This window comes from Mucor velutinosus (assembly GCF_035048745.1).
Source record: "Mucor velutinosus strain NIH1002 chromosome Unknown tig00001563, whole genome shotgun sequence".
NCBI lineage: Eukaryota > Fungi > Mucoromycota > Mucoromycetes > Mucorales > Mucoraceae > Mucor > Mucor velutinosus.
Window position 1 is genome coordinate 3,883,845 of NW_027041904.1, and position 13,637 is coordinate 3,897,481.

At 40.0% G+C, this 13,637-nt stretch overlaps 5 protein-coding genes across 5 annotated transcripts; 2 read left to right on the forward strand and 3 right to left on the reverse strand.

Moving 5' to 3' along the window:
- Positions 1-529: 529 nt before the first annotated feature.
- ATC70_009910 (uncharacterized protein) lies at positions 530-1,159 on the forward strand (the record flags this gene model as incomplete). Its single annotated transcript, XM_064829136.1, has 1 exon — positions 530-1,159. The coding sequence occupies one exon, from the start codon at positions 530-532 to the stop codon at positions 1,157-1,159; it is 630 nt and encodes a 209-aa protein (XP_064686338.1).
- Positions 1,160-4,676: 3,517 nt separating this feature from the next.
- ATC70_009911 (uncharacterized protein) lies at positions 4,677-5,441 on the forward strand (the record flags this gene model as incomplete). Its single annotated transcript, XM_064829137.1, has 1 exon — positions 4,677-5,441. One exon carries the CDS (start codon positions 4,677-4,679, stop codon positions 5,439-5,441), a length of 765 nt encoding a protein of 254 aa, XP_064686339.1.
- Positions 5,442-6,108: 667 nt separating this feature from the next.
- ATC70_009912 (uncharacterized protein) lies at positions 6,109-8,460 on the reverse strand (the record flags this gene model as incomplete). The annotated part of the gene is made up of 2 exons (XM_064829138.1): positions 6,109-7,205; positions 7,302-8,460. The coding sequence occupies 2 exons, from the start codon at positions 8,458-8,460 to the stop codon at positions 6,109-6,111; spliced, it is 2,256 nt and encodes a 751-aa protein (XP_064686340.1).
- Positions 8,461-8,574: 114 nt separating this feature from the next.
- ATC70_009913 (uncharacterized protein) lies at positions 8,575-10,565 on the reverse strand (the record flags this gene model as incomplete). Its single annotated transcript, XM_064829139.1, has 2 exons — positions 8,575-9,676; positions 9,736-10,565. The coding sequence occupies 2 exons, from the start codon at positions 10,563-10,565 to the stop codon at positions 8,575-8,577; spliced, it is 1,932 nt and encodes a 643-aa protein (XP_064686341.1).
- A 1,455-nt stretch (positions 10,566-12,020) lies between these two features.
- ATC70_009914 (uncharacterized protein) lies at positions 12,021-13,391 on the reverse strand (the record flags this gene model as incomplete). Its single annotated transcript, XM_064829140.1, has 1 exon — positions 12,021-13,391. The coding sequence occupies one exon, from the start codon at positions 13,389-13,391 to the stop codon at positions 12,021-12,023; it is 1,371 nt and encodes a 456-aa protein (XP_064686342.1).
- Positions 13,392-13,637: the final 246 nt, after the last annotated feature.

Sequence of the window (13,637 nt, forward strand, 5' to 3'; positions counted from 1 at the left end):
ACCATCAAGGTTACATTAAATCATGCTATGACGATAGCTCACCCAAGCCCATCAAGGTTACTCAAATCGACCCTTATGGCCAGTGCTCCTGCATTGATTACCACTTTAAACCAAACATCAACATTTGCCAGTTATCGCAATAGCAGCACCTATTGCTCTCTATCATCACTAATCCTACAAGCTAGATGCAAATGTATAAATACTCTTCTTTTTTTACTCAATTCCAGGATCTTCAGTTCATTTTATACACAAAATAAAATACAGTTGATTTCTATTGTATTTTACTATTGCTTTATTTTTTTGTGAAATCTATTTAAACCAGATTTCACTGCAGGTGGGTAATTCTAGATGATATAAAGTGGTTGATATCTTTACTTCCAATAAACACATCAAAGAAATCTAAAAAACTACCCGCGGTATGCTCAGGATATCTAATATCCCAGGAGCATTCTAAAAGTATAAAAGAAGCTAGTTTTTTATGTTTTTTTCTTTATTTCTTTGCTTTCTTATTTTTTTCAAAACTTTCATTATGCCTGCTCGTTTAACACAAGATTTGCGCAACACTCTCCAATCTTTGCTCCAACGTGGTCTTTTGTTCTCAAAGATAAGAAATTTGTATCCAGGAGTGGGTAACTCTACTCTTACAAGGCTCAGAAAACTATATTGCCCTGACCCAGCTAGACCTCTTGGCGGAAGACCGAAAAAACTTGGTGCTAAAACTATGTCCCTAGTGTCAAGAGGACTTCGATCAGGTGCTTTAGATGATCCCCGAGCAGCACAAGAAAGTTTAAGATCGATGGGCCATGATATATCAATTAATGGCATCCGCAAGTCATTGAGACGAAATGGACTTAAATCTCGTAGAAAAGTAAAGACCAATTTTATTAGCAAGACAAACAAGCGGCTTCGATTGGCGTGGGCTAAAAAGCATAGGCATCTTACTATTGCTGATTGGCGTCGTTGGGTGTCTTCGGATGAAACAAGAATAAACCTTTGGGGCTCAGATGGTAATTCTTTTTACTGGACGAATGGTGGCCGAATCATGCAGTCGTATCAAGTCAAGTCTCAGTTGCAGAGAAATAACGGTGGGGTCATGTTCTGGAGTTGCATAACAGCGGAGAGTCCTGGTTATGGTACTATATCATTATTGAAGGCTTAGTAAACTTGGGCTTGTATGTCGATATTTCGAAAACATCATTGAACGACACTCTTGAGCACTATGGGAAGACACCATCTGATATCCGATTTCAACAAGACAGAGCAACACCGCATACATCGGGCATTACTAAACAATGGTTCACCGACAATGGGTTTAACATAGACGAAATCATGGATTGGCCACCCCAAAGTCCCAATCTTAATCCCATTGAACATGTCTGGCATCTCCTAAAGCTTCGTCTTAATAAGTGTTTCACTAGGCCCTCAACAAAAGAAGAATTAGAGCGGCGTATTAACATTCAGTGGTAAAAAATAACAGAAAAAGAGTGCCAGAAATATATTGATAGTATGCCTGCCCGAATCAAGGCTGTCATCAAGAGCAAAGGTGGTTCAACTCACTATTAATGATTTTATAATAAAATGTACATGTTTCTATATTTATTTTTTAACCAATAAAATCATTGGATTTTAGTTTTTGAAAAAGTTATAATTATGTATAGATAGCACTACTTTCTCTCATTCAAACGATATATATTTCGACTTTGTATACAAAGAAATGACCAAAAACTTGTGCAAAAAGACAAAATTTTAAACGAACGGGACAGTTTTTCCCCCTACAGTATTAGTTACACTCTAAGTTATTTGTTAACTCCTACCATTGGATTTATCTATCAAGACGACATGTATTAGGAAGCGTAGGGTGATCATCACAACTTATATAGTCGAATATCAATAAATGGATTAAAGAAGTCGATGTTGCATACAAGCATGCATCTTAGGCTACATTCACTTTCTCCTCAAGCCACCTTTTACAGTGTAGCAGCATAGATGATGTTTGTCGTATCACATCACATCTATGTTTACAAGTCCAGTCAATTGTGTGTGCACAGGTGCCTCAGGAACTACAATACATTCAATCTCCCCAATGTCAAGATATCGAGATCCACCTACACTACATGAAACATATCGACTTAGGTGGCCTCTCAACAAGCTATACCAACAATCCATAAGGCCCCAGTGGCCTGCTATTTATATACCATCTCAACGTAGTAGTCATTGACCAGGGATCTACCATATTTAAGCAAGTTAGATGCCCTGTAATAAAGAAGCTCTTTGCTTTCGTTTTAGATACAGTTGACAACTGATTATTATCATCGACTTATTATTACGAATTCATCAGTCGACAGGAGACAAAATTTGGCCAATCTTGAACAGAAGAAAAACAAACTGAGCTTGAATTATTTTTGCTGGTGGTGTTGCTGATGATAACAATGATGGTTGCGATGCTGATCAAATGGGGATCATGGAGTTGAAAGGGCAATTGCTTAGCGTCATAATCATCATTGTTATCATCAGAAAAGCATTTGGGTTATCTAGCAGCAGCGCCGCCCCTCAAAACGTGTCCAAATTTCTATTCAAAGGACTCCCAAGTGAAGCCTATAATTCTACGCCACTCGGAAATTTTGCAGTGTAGTGCTGTTAGTAACATCATAATAGTGTTTCGGAATGTGACTCTGAAACGCGTTGTATTTTTATGCATAATCACACTGGTCTTTTGGTTTTTCTCCCCCTTTCTGTATGCTTTTTTGGTTTTCTTCTCTGTCTGGTCTTGGCCTCTTTCTATCTGGTCCTTTGGCGGTATCAAGTGGTGCCTTTATATCCTTGGCCGGCTTGCCACTGGTCTTGGTTCTGAAAAGATGCTGCTTTTTACGAAGAGATTGGGTTGCTTTGCCTTCTCATACAGATCTATCTTGGCAATCATTCGATGATGGAGTATTAGCCTGAACTCTCCCCAAACCGGATTTAGCCACAAATGCGTCCATTTATATACTACGGAATACATGCCATCTCCTAGTAACTTTCGTGTTGCTATGTACGCTATCCGTATTGGTTCTTTACGAGAATAGGGTAGTTGGTAGGGTGACGGCCTACCAAGCTGTTGATCTCGCGTATACATGTTACATCATGTGCTCTTTTGCATGTGGTCTATATCATGTAATTGAAGAGTAGGTAGTTGGTGGGGTAACGGCTCACCAAGCTGATAATCTTCGTGTGCTATCTGCCCAAAGTAAGGAAAAGTTCCTCTTGTTTTGGCTGCCGCAAGAGACGACTATACGCTATGCGTGAGGATAAGGGTAGTGAAGGGTCCTAAAAAAAACTCCTGTGTATGAAAGCAATCAAACCTAGGGAATGCAATCCTCAAGGGAACTGTTCTGTATGGCTGCTTTGATATTCTTTCTGGAGGTGAAATCGAGTCAAAGCGGCCATATGCAGTCATATACAAACTGGTACGTATCTTTTATGAATGCAAAAGGTTCCTTTTACTAATATTGTTTCTCTGCTTAAAACTGCTTTACGCCCTAAATTTATTGATGGGCGTGGGTGATTAGGGGGGCATCGTTTGTGTGCGCCGCGGTCAACCCTCCTTTCACTCACTCGGTTGTAAATAGTCGGGCTATCGATACCTACTCTGGCCTGGCGACCCTCTCTGGTGAACTGCTATCACTGCTATTGGAGTGATAGTAGTTTCTCTCCTTTGGTCTTGGTTTATCTTCTTGTTTTTTATAATAAAAATAAAGCCATATTCTTCTTTATTTTTCAATGCAACCTCCATACTCCAAAATCATATAACAGGCTCAAATAAAAATAGTGTCGTCGTGGCCAACCAGATGCATATTAAAAAGTCTTTGTTTGCATTTACAAGCATAATCATGAGATTCTGACTGATGAGGAAGGATAATAGACCTGAAATTTTATCAACAAGGATGTCCGTATTCGATTGAACCCTCAAATGAGATTGGAGCTAATTGTTCGCGAAAATACGCGCACTCAAAACTTGCCAACTGTCAACGAGATTGCAGCCATCATTCCTAGCGAATATCATGATACAGGTTATAAAGATGCCAAAAATCATTCAACCTCAGTTTGTTTTTCTTCTGTTCAAGATTGGTCAAATTTTGTCTCCTCTCGACTTCTTTAATCCATTTATTGATATTCGACTATATAAGTTGTGATGATCACCCTACGCTTCCTAATACATGTCGTCTTAATAAATAAATTCAATGGTTGGAGTTAACAAATAACTTAGAGTGTAACTATAAGGTTGAGATTATGTTCTACTGTAGGGGGAAAAACTGTCCCGTTCGTTCAAATAATCTTGACTTTTACCCAGTATATTGCCAAAACTCAGAAAACAAAGCTGCCCCATACTGCGTTCGATAGAACAGCTTATAAAGATTACAGCAACAAAAAAACCTTATGGCTGGACTATTTTTTAATTCCAGTATAACCAGCTAAAGTGAGACGTAGCAAAAATATTAGGTGGGTAATTCTAGATGATATAAAGTGGTTGATATCTTTACTTCCAATAAACGTATCGAAGAAATCTAAAAAACTACCCGCGGTATGCTCAGGATATTTAATATCCCAGGAGCATTCTAAAAGTATAAAAGAAGCTAGTTTTTTCATATTTCTTTCTTTATTTCTTTGCTTTCTTATTTTTTTTCAAAACTTTCATTATGCCTGCTCGTTTAACACAAGATTTGCGCAACACTCTTCAATCTTTGCTCCAACGTGGTCTTTCGTTCTCAAAGATAAGAAATTTGTATCCAGGAGTGGGTAACTCTACTCTTACAAGGCTCAGAAAACTATATTGCCCTGACCCAACTAGACCTCTTGGCGGAAGACCGAAAAAACATGGTGCTAAAACTATGTCCCTAGTGTCAAGAGGACTTCGATCAGGTGCTTTAGGTAATCCCCGAGCAGCACAAGAAGTTTTAAGATCGATGGGCCATGATATATCAATTAATGGCATCCGCAAGTCATTGAGACGAAATGGACTTAAATCTCGTAGAAAAGTAAAGACCAATTTTGTTAGCAAGACAAACAAGCGGCTTCGATTGGCGTGGGCTAAAAAGCATAGGCATCTTACTATTGCTGATTGGCGTCGTTGGGTGTCTTCGGATGAAACAAGAATAAACCTTTGGGGCTCAGATGGTAATTCTTTTTACTGGACGAATGGTGGCCGAATCATGCAGTCGTATCAAGTCAAGTCTCAGTTGCAGGGAAATGACGGTGGGGTCATGTTCTGGAGTTGTATAACAGCGGAGGGGTCTGGTTATGGTACTACCATTATTGAAGACGCAATAAACTCGGGCTTGTATGTCGATATTTCGAAGACATCATTGAACGACACTCTTGAGCACTTTGGGAAGACACCATCTGATGTGCGATTTCAACAAGACAGAGCAACACCGCATACATCGGGCATTACTAAACAATAGTTCACCGACAATGGGTTTAACATAGACGAAATCATGGATTGGCCACCCCAAAGTCCCGATCTTAATCCCATTGAACATGTCTGGCATCTCCTAAAGCTTCGACTTAATAAGTATCCCACTAGGCCCTCTACAAAAGAAGAATTAGAGCGGCGTATTAACATTCAGTGGTAAAAAATAACAGAAAAAGAGTGCCAGAAATATATTGATAGTATGCCTGCCCGAATCAAGGCTGTCATCAAGAGCAAAGGTGGTTCAACTCACTATTAATGATTTTATAATAAAATGTACATTTTTCTATATTTATTTTTTAACCAATAAAATCATTGGATTTTAGTTTTTGAAAAAGTTATAATTATGTATAGATAGCACTACTTTCTCTCATTCAAACGATATATATTTCGACTTTGTATACAAAGAAATGACCAAAAACTTGTGCAAAAAGACAAAATTTTAAACGAACGGGACAGTTTTTCCCCCTACAGTAAGACGCTGTTTATTGAATGCATTTACAACTTATATTTATACTATTTCTACGATCGATAATTACTTAATCAATGGAACTTTCGAGTAGATATAGTGCTTGATATAGCAACTGATAATTATATCATTGCCTGCTATCAGTTTCCAGAACCTTCGAGTATACGCTGGCGCCTTTTAGTCGCTTTCTTCAAATTTGGTTTAAACCTAAATTTAGGCACGACATCATTCCCCCCCCCCCCCGAGATTGTTGATCGACAGAGCCAGAAGTACCAGAGAAACTAGAAGTACCAGATACAGCCTGATTACTAGAGTTGAGACCCATTTCTTCACGCCAAGCAGCACGAGACACAGTGGGATTGTACCAAGGAGTATCAATGGATTCAGCCTTAACACCTTTTAAGCGATCAACATGCACCCAAGAAGAGTAAGGTTCGCCACCAACAGTTTCCAATCTGTAAACATGCGTTTCCGAGTTTTTACCAATGACGATAAAAGGACCAATCCAGTTGTACTCGAGACCATACTTCTGTTCGTTTCTAAGCAGGACATGATTACCGATTTCGAATTCAAGTTTCTCAACTGCAGCATCCCAACGTTTTTTGTCCGATTCTGAAACCGTCTTCATACGATGAGCAGCGGCAGCGCGAACTTGACCAAGATCTTCCAATGCACGAGCAGTATGTTCCGCGATAGTTCTAGGATCATTTGACGTTGACTTATCAAAGTAAGGACGAATATAATCGCCAGGCAGTAGCGGCTCACGACCATAGACCAAGTAAAAAGGAGAGTAACCAGTAGAACGGTGATGACGAACCCGGGCAGCGAAAAGAGCAGTGTCAACAAATTTATCCCATATGTGAATAGCGCCATTTACGTATTTTTTGAGCATAGCCTTGAGAATACCATTGAGACGTTCGCATTTACCGTTGGTTCGAGGATGAAAAGCAGAGGTAAACTTGTGATTAGTCTTAACCCGGTTCATATAGAGCTTCACCACATTGGACATGAAATTGGCACCACGATCTGTTAAAATTTCTTGGGGGCAACCAAAACGCATTACGATTTCCTCATAAATGAAATCAGCAACGGCTTCCGCTGTAGCTTCCGGTACGGCACGAGCAATAGGCCAGTTGGTAGTGTAGTCAACCGCAGTTAAGAGCCATTTGTTACCTTGTGGAGTTAAAGGCAATTCACCGACAAAATCCAAATGCCAGCGACCAAAAGCAGGAGGTATATCCAAAGAGACCATTGGGGCATGACGTTTGTTTTTACCAGAACTAGAAGCTAACTGACATTCCTTACAAGTTGTTAGCCAGCTTTGAATATCGGCTCGCATATTGGGCCATCACCAACGCTTTCGCATAAGCTCAAAGACAGTACCTTGACCAGCGTGACCAAAACCTTCATGGAATCTGTTGACCAGAGTAGCACGATTGGAAAAAGGACAGAACCTTGCTTCAAACTCTCGCTCACCAATTTTTACCTTGCGATAGACCTTTTCATTCTTGAGAATAAACCGGTTAGCATTGGACTTGAGTAAAGGTTTCACCGAACCAGGAACTAACTCTTGCTTGGTTAGATAGAAGGTAGGCCAATCCGAAGGATGTACCATGATATTTGACTCAACAGAGTACAAATAACAAGGCTCCATACTAGTTTCAGCAGCTACACAGCTAGCACCATCACGACGAGATAAAGCGTCCGGGACTTGATTGATTTTGCCAGGTTTGTACAGTATTTTAGGATCGTAAGTCTCGATTTCAGACAACCAACGAACCAAACGAGCTGTGGGTTTAGATTGTGACCTTAGATATTGCAAAGGGTTGTGATCCGTATACACCACATAGTCTGCACCGTCAATGAAGCATCTCCATACCCGCAAAGCATGCAAAACACCAAGTAATTCCCTCTCTTGAGCAGGGTAATTACGTTCAGCCATAGAGAATTTCTTAGATTCAAATGCCAAAGGATGTAGAACGCCTTGATCATCTTTTTGCAAGAGCACCGCACCGCAACCAAAGTCAGAGCTATCTGTCTCAATGATATATGGTTTGCTCACATCAGGAGGCTGGAGACAAGGGGCATGTGTTAATAAGGATTTCAATTGATCAAAAGCTTTTTGACACTCTTGGCTCCAGATAATGCCGCGACGTTTAGGACCAGTACCCTTAGTGAGTTCAGTTAAAGGAGCAGCTACAGACGAGAATTGTCGAATAAACCTTCGGTAGTGAGAAGCCAAACCAACAAATTGACGGACCTCTTGCACATTAGTAGGAACTGGCCAATTCTTAATAGCTTTGATCTTGGAATCAGAGGGTAGGATACCATCCGCCGAGACTTTCATGCCTAGAAATTCCACTTCACGCTGATTGAACTTACATTTCTTCGGGTTGGCATATAACTTGAACTGCCTAAACCTTTCCAGAACTAGACGAATGTGTTCCAGATGCGATTCAGCCGTTGGAGAGTACACCAAAATGTCGTCTAAGTAGAGCTGGACGAATCGATCAATGTAGCCAGAAAGACACTTGTTCATCATATTTTGAAACACCGACGGAGAATTTCGGAGTCCGAAAGGAAGCACAAGCCATTCAAAAGCACCATAGCGTGTAACAAAACAAGTTTTAGGGACATCTGCGCTAGATAGCCTAATTTAGTGGTAGCCGCTCGTCAGATCGATTTGCGCAAAGTATTTAGCCCCGCCGAGGCGTTCCAAACACTCATCTATACGAGGTAAGGGGGTGTTGAGCTTTTTAGTGCATAAAGAATTGATAATTCTGAAATCAATGCACATTCGAAGCTCGCCAGACTTTTTACGCACAAACAGAACAGGAGCACCCCAAGGAGACGAACTAGGTTGGATGAAGCCTTTGTCCAACAATTCCTTTAGTTGACGTTGTAGTTCATCCAATTCTAAAGGACTCATCTTGAAAGGATGTTTGCATACAGGTTCAGCATCACCAGTCTCGATAACATGTTCGATACCACGATCAGGAGGTAAACCAGGAGGTAGTTTTTCCGTGAAAACATCCTTGTACTCATCCAACAGTTTAGAGATATCCTTTCCGAGATTATCACTAGTATCCACCATGTTGTGCCAGTCACCAGACTCTTTGACATGTACCAAAAACAATTCATCAATCTTGTTTTTTCGCAGAGAGCGCTGCATTTGTCTTTTGGCCATGACATACACCAAATCTTGAGCATTAGATACCAGATTTACCGGAGACAAGACAGCCATACCAATACCATGAGGGCCAGGAATAGACCAAGAGTTATTAGACCAATTGGGAACAGGTTTATACTGTTTGAACCATTGCTGACCAAGAATAAGATCAAATTTAGTATCAAACACATAAGCCTGTATACGTTGACCAACACCATTAGCCGAGACCGAAAATTCCACCTTTTCCTTGATAACAGATACTTGTCCATTAGCCGTTTCCACTTCGTGTTTAGAATGTAATGGTGTGATCTTCATTGTTGTAGGATTAACTAATGTAGGACTAATGTAGTTTGAGCTAGCACCAGTATCCAACAGTACCTTGATAGGCTTGAGGCAATCACGAGTTCCATCATTGGAATAGAGATCAAAAGAGTACAATGGCAAATCAGTAGTAGTTTTATTGTTCTTTTCCAAATTAAACAAATAATTGCTGTCAGCCTTTAGATCATCCACTTCGTGATCGCTATCGAGATCTAACAGATCAACACCATTACCACCAGTCTTGGGAACAGTATCTCCTACTTTGATACTGTTGAGGGATCTTCTATTAGAGCGTGCCTGATCTCCCCCCTCGTCAGACACGCTTACTCTTTTAAATGCTTATTAAAAGAGCCACCAAATCGTTTTCCACCACCACGACCATTAGTACGAGGGCTGGGGCACTCACCTTGCATGTGTCCCCAACCTTGACAATTGTAACATTTAATGTTGGTATTGTTTCTGGGTTTGTTACCAGCATTAAAGTTACGTCGACCGCCAGGAACACCATTAATAGCATTGACTAGTTCACGGATTGCATCCAAATCCATCGATTCATACTGAGGTTGCGGTACATTCGGCCTAATAGGTTGAACTACCTCGTCTTCACCAGCACCTTCGATGGCAAGAGCCAAACGCTGAGCTTCCTCCATCGATTTGGGAAAATGAGATCGCACAGCATGACGAAGAGGTTGTTTTAGTCCTCTCACAAACTTGTCTTGAGCTACACCAGGCGTCATATCCGGGATCTGTAATAGTAGACGTCTGAATGCGTTGATATAACTCGTAACATTCGAGACTTGGACCAGATTAGCCATACCATCGCGCGCCTTGGCAATGGCATCGATTGGTATGAATTCATTACGCAATGCCGTCTTGAACGTTTCCCAATCTTGTGGTGTATGCTCACTATCAAAGGCACTCATCTGTGAGTACCACAATTGAGCATCATTTCGCAACAGAGAAAGTCCAACCAAAAGCTTTTCTTGGGTGTTTTCAATCTTTACCAAGGAGAAATACAACTCCAAAGAGTAAATCCATGCGTTTAGAACAATAGCGTCTCTTTCACCATTAAAAACATCGGGTTCACGGACCTTGCGAACGTAACCAGAGTTGTTACCAACAATATTTGCACTTGACATAGTAATATCTTCGTTCATAGACTTGTAGAGAACCAGAGAAAATCAGAGAAACTTGTAGAGAAACCAATAACGAACGTCAAGAGAACCTTGAGAAATAACCTTGAGAGATAACCTTTAGAATAACCTTTAGAATAACCTTGAGAAATAACTTTGTAACTTGAATTTGTTTTTTTTTTGTCCTGCTGCTACCAGTTGTCGTCTTGATAGATAGATCCAATGGTAGGAGTTAACAAATAACTTAGAGTGTAACTAATAGATTGAGATTATGTTCGAAGATGCTGTTTATTGAATGCATTTACAACTTATATTTATACTATTTCTGCGATCGATAATTACTTAATCAATGGAACTTTCGATTAGATATAGTACTTGATATAGCAACTGATAATCAGATCAATGCTTGCTGTCAGTTTCCAGAACCATCGAGTATACGCTGGCGCCTTTTAGTTGCTTTCTTCAAATCTGGCTTAAACCTAAATTTAGGCACGACAAAATTGATAAATATCAAGCTCTCTATAATGATTACCTTGGTAGTTGGTAATCAAGATATAAGTATTGTTGTGTGGAAAGGAAGACTGTAAGAACTATCCCAATAATTATGAGAGATGAATTTAAGGGTTCTTTAGGTTTGTTCGTACTAGATTGGCACTAGTAACTAAACTCCAGATTAGAATAAGAAGAAAAAAATGGATGATGTTTATTAAGATGCAATTCAAAATACTATTTATATATGTCATTGTTCTATTGTTATTCTCCTGTCAGGCTCAATTCAGATCCGAATGTCAGTGCCCTGATCAAATGTAACCTCAAATTGGATTGCCTTCAATTTAACGTCAATTTCATGTACCCGCGTTCTTGAGTCGATCCTATCGTTTAAAATAGTAACACCCCAATTCCATTGTTGTAATTCCACTTGAATCTTGCATCGATTCGACATTAATTGGTTTGCATCTATCCTGAGTCAAAGTCCAGAGTCAAATCCACATTTCAAAATAGTAATGCTTGGCTATTAGCGCGCAATCTCATTTAGATCCCTGACTAATTCATCGATTCAACATTATCGGCTCCAAATACTGATTAGATTTCGGCTAAACTTGACAAGAAGCACCACGATCAAACGAATATGTAACAACAACAAAATAGAAGCGACACCAATTGAGTAAGCACCAACATTGATTAGCAATACACCAAATAGAGACCACATCGACTAGAATAACAGTATCAACGCACCATCAAGAGATAACATACAGTTTTACAACAATTATATGAGTGTGTCAATGCACCAGAACACCACACCAACGAGGAGTAACCCTTCAAGTAAGACATAGTAGATAAGTTAGAGAATTATACCTTGAATCCACCACATTGCGCCTTTTCCATATACGGTATATTGCCTTTTTAGGAAATCGAGATAGAGCCAAGTAACCAAGAGAAAGATACACACGTATCACGCACCGCCCCCTTAAAACTTGGCTACAAAGAGATTTCGAAACACGCCTTTTCTCTTGCTTCCAACATGTTCACTCTGTTTGCTTCAACCCATCTTTGAAACTGATCTGACGCCTGCGAAATCATCACATCGGGAATCATACGTTGCACCTCATTGTTATACGGCTTGAGTCGATCACCATTCACAGCATGTTTCAATCGTAAACTGTTCTTGCCCGTTAAGTGGTATGTACCAGAACTCTTGTTAACTTGCACAACCTTGTATGGACCTTCCCATTTATCACCGAATTTGCTGTCTTGGATTGGGTTCTTCAATAACACTTGCTCGCCAACTTCATATTGCCTGATGAAATGTACATTTGCGTCATAACGAATCTTCGCCTTAGCCTTGCGTTCGTCCGAGTATTCACGCGCCTTTTCCCTTACGCCATGTAACTTGTCGCCAATCAATTCAATTCGCTCCTTGAGTTCTTCTTCTTCTTCACCTTCAACGTAATCAAGACGAGGACTAACCCACACAGCTGGAGTACGGAATTCATAGCCATATAGTAAGTAACTTGGACTATACCCAGTGCCGGTATTCTTTGTTGACCTTAAAACCATTAGAGCCGAATCCACATACTTGTCCCATTGATCAATATTTCGCTCATCTCTTGCAATTTTCGCCAACACAGACACCAGGGAGTGATTTAACTTCTCAACCATACCGTTAGCAGATGCACGATAACTTGTCACCATGATGTTCTTGCAACCGATTTGCTTCAAAAATTGGTGAACGTAAGTAGAGATGAAATTAGCACCTCGATCGGATAGCAATCTAGCAGGTACACCGTATCTTGACACAATTTCACTAAAATAGAATTCACCGGTAGTAACTTCATCGATAGTAGATACAGCACGAGCCATAGGCCATCTTGTCAGACCACAAATAGCTGTCAAAATATATTTGTTTCCCTTGGATGTAGTGGAGAGAGGACCGATTGCATCAACACTCACAAAATTCATGGGAGAACGTGGAGTCTTGATCACCTTCATTGGGTTCGATTTGGAAAAACGAATTCTTGCTCTGTACTGGCATGTATCACACGATTTCACCACAGTAGTAACCAACTCACGACAATCTTGTATCATATAGTGCCTTGCCACCTTATCTAGTGTATTCAAAATGCCTTGGTGACCTTCCTTGTGAACTTCTTGAACCTTCTGCAGAGCGGTGCCTTCATGCAACAACTCTCGACCAGTATTCAACTCAAGCACACGTCCATCGTCAGCCAACATTAGCCTTGCACAGTGATAGCGGATCTTACGGCAAACCTTGGGATCAGCACCCTTTGGATAAGAACCATTTAATAAGAAGTAGTAGAGACTGATATACCAGGGAAGGGAGATAGCCATGCTTACAACAGTTACAGTTTAGAGAGACAATGTTTAAGAAAATACAATCAACACACAGGATGAAGGGATCAAATCAACACCAAATCCAGATCAAAATTAACCAAGGCAAGTGGATCAAAAGGGATTGAAAGTACAATTGGGATGGCTAGATTGAAAATTTAATGGAAGGATAAAGATAAAGATAAAGATATTTATTGTTATTTTGATTGATTCTACTATATATAAGTTCTATGAATATTTTTTTTT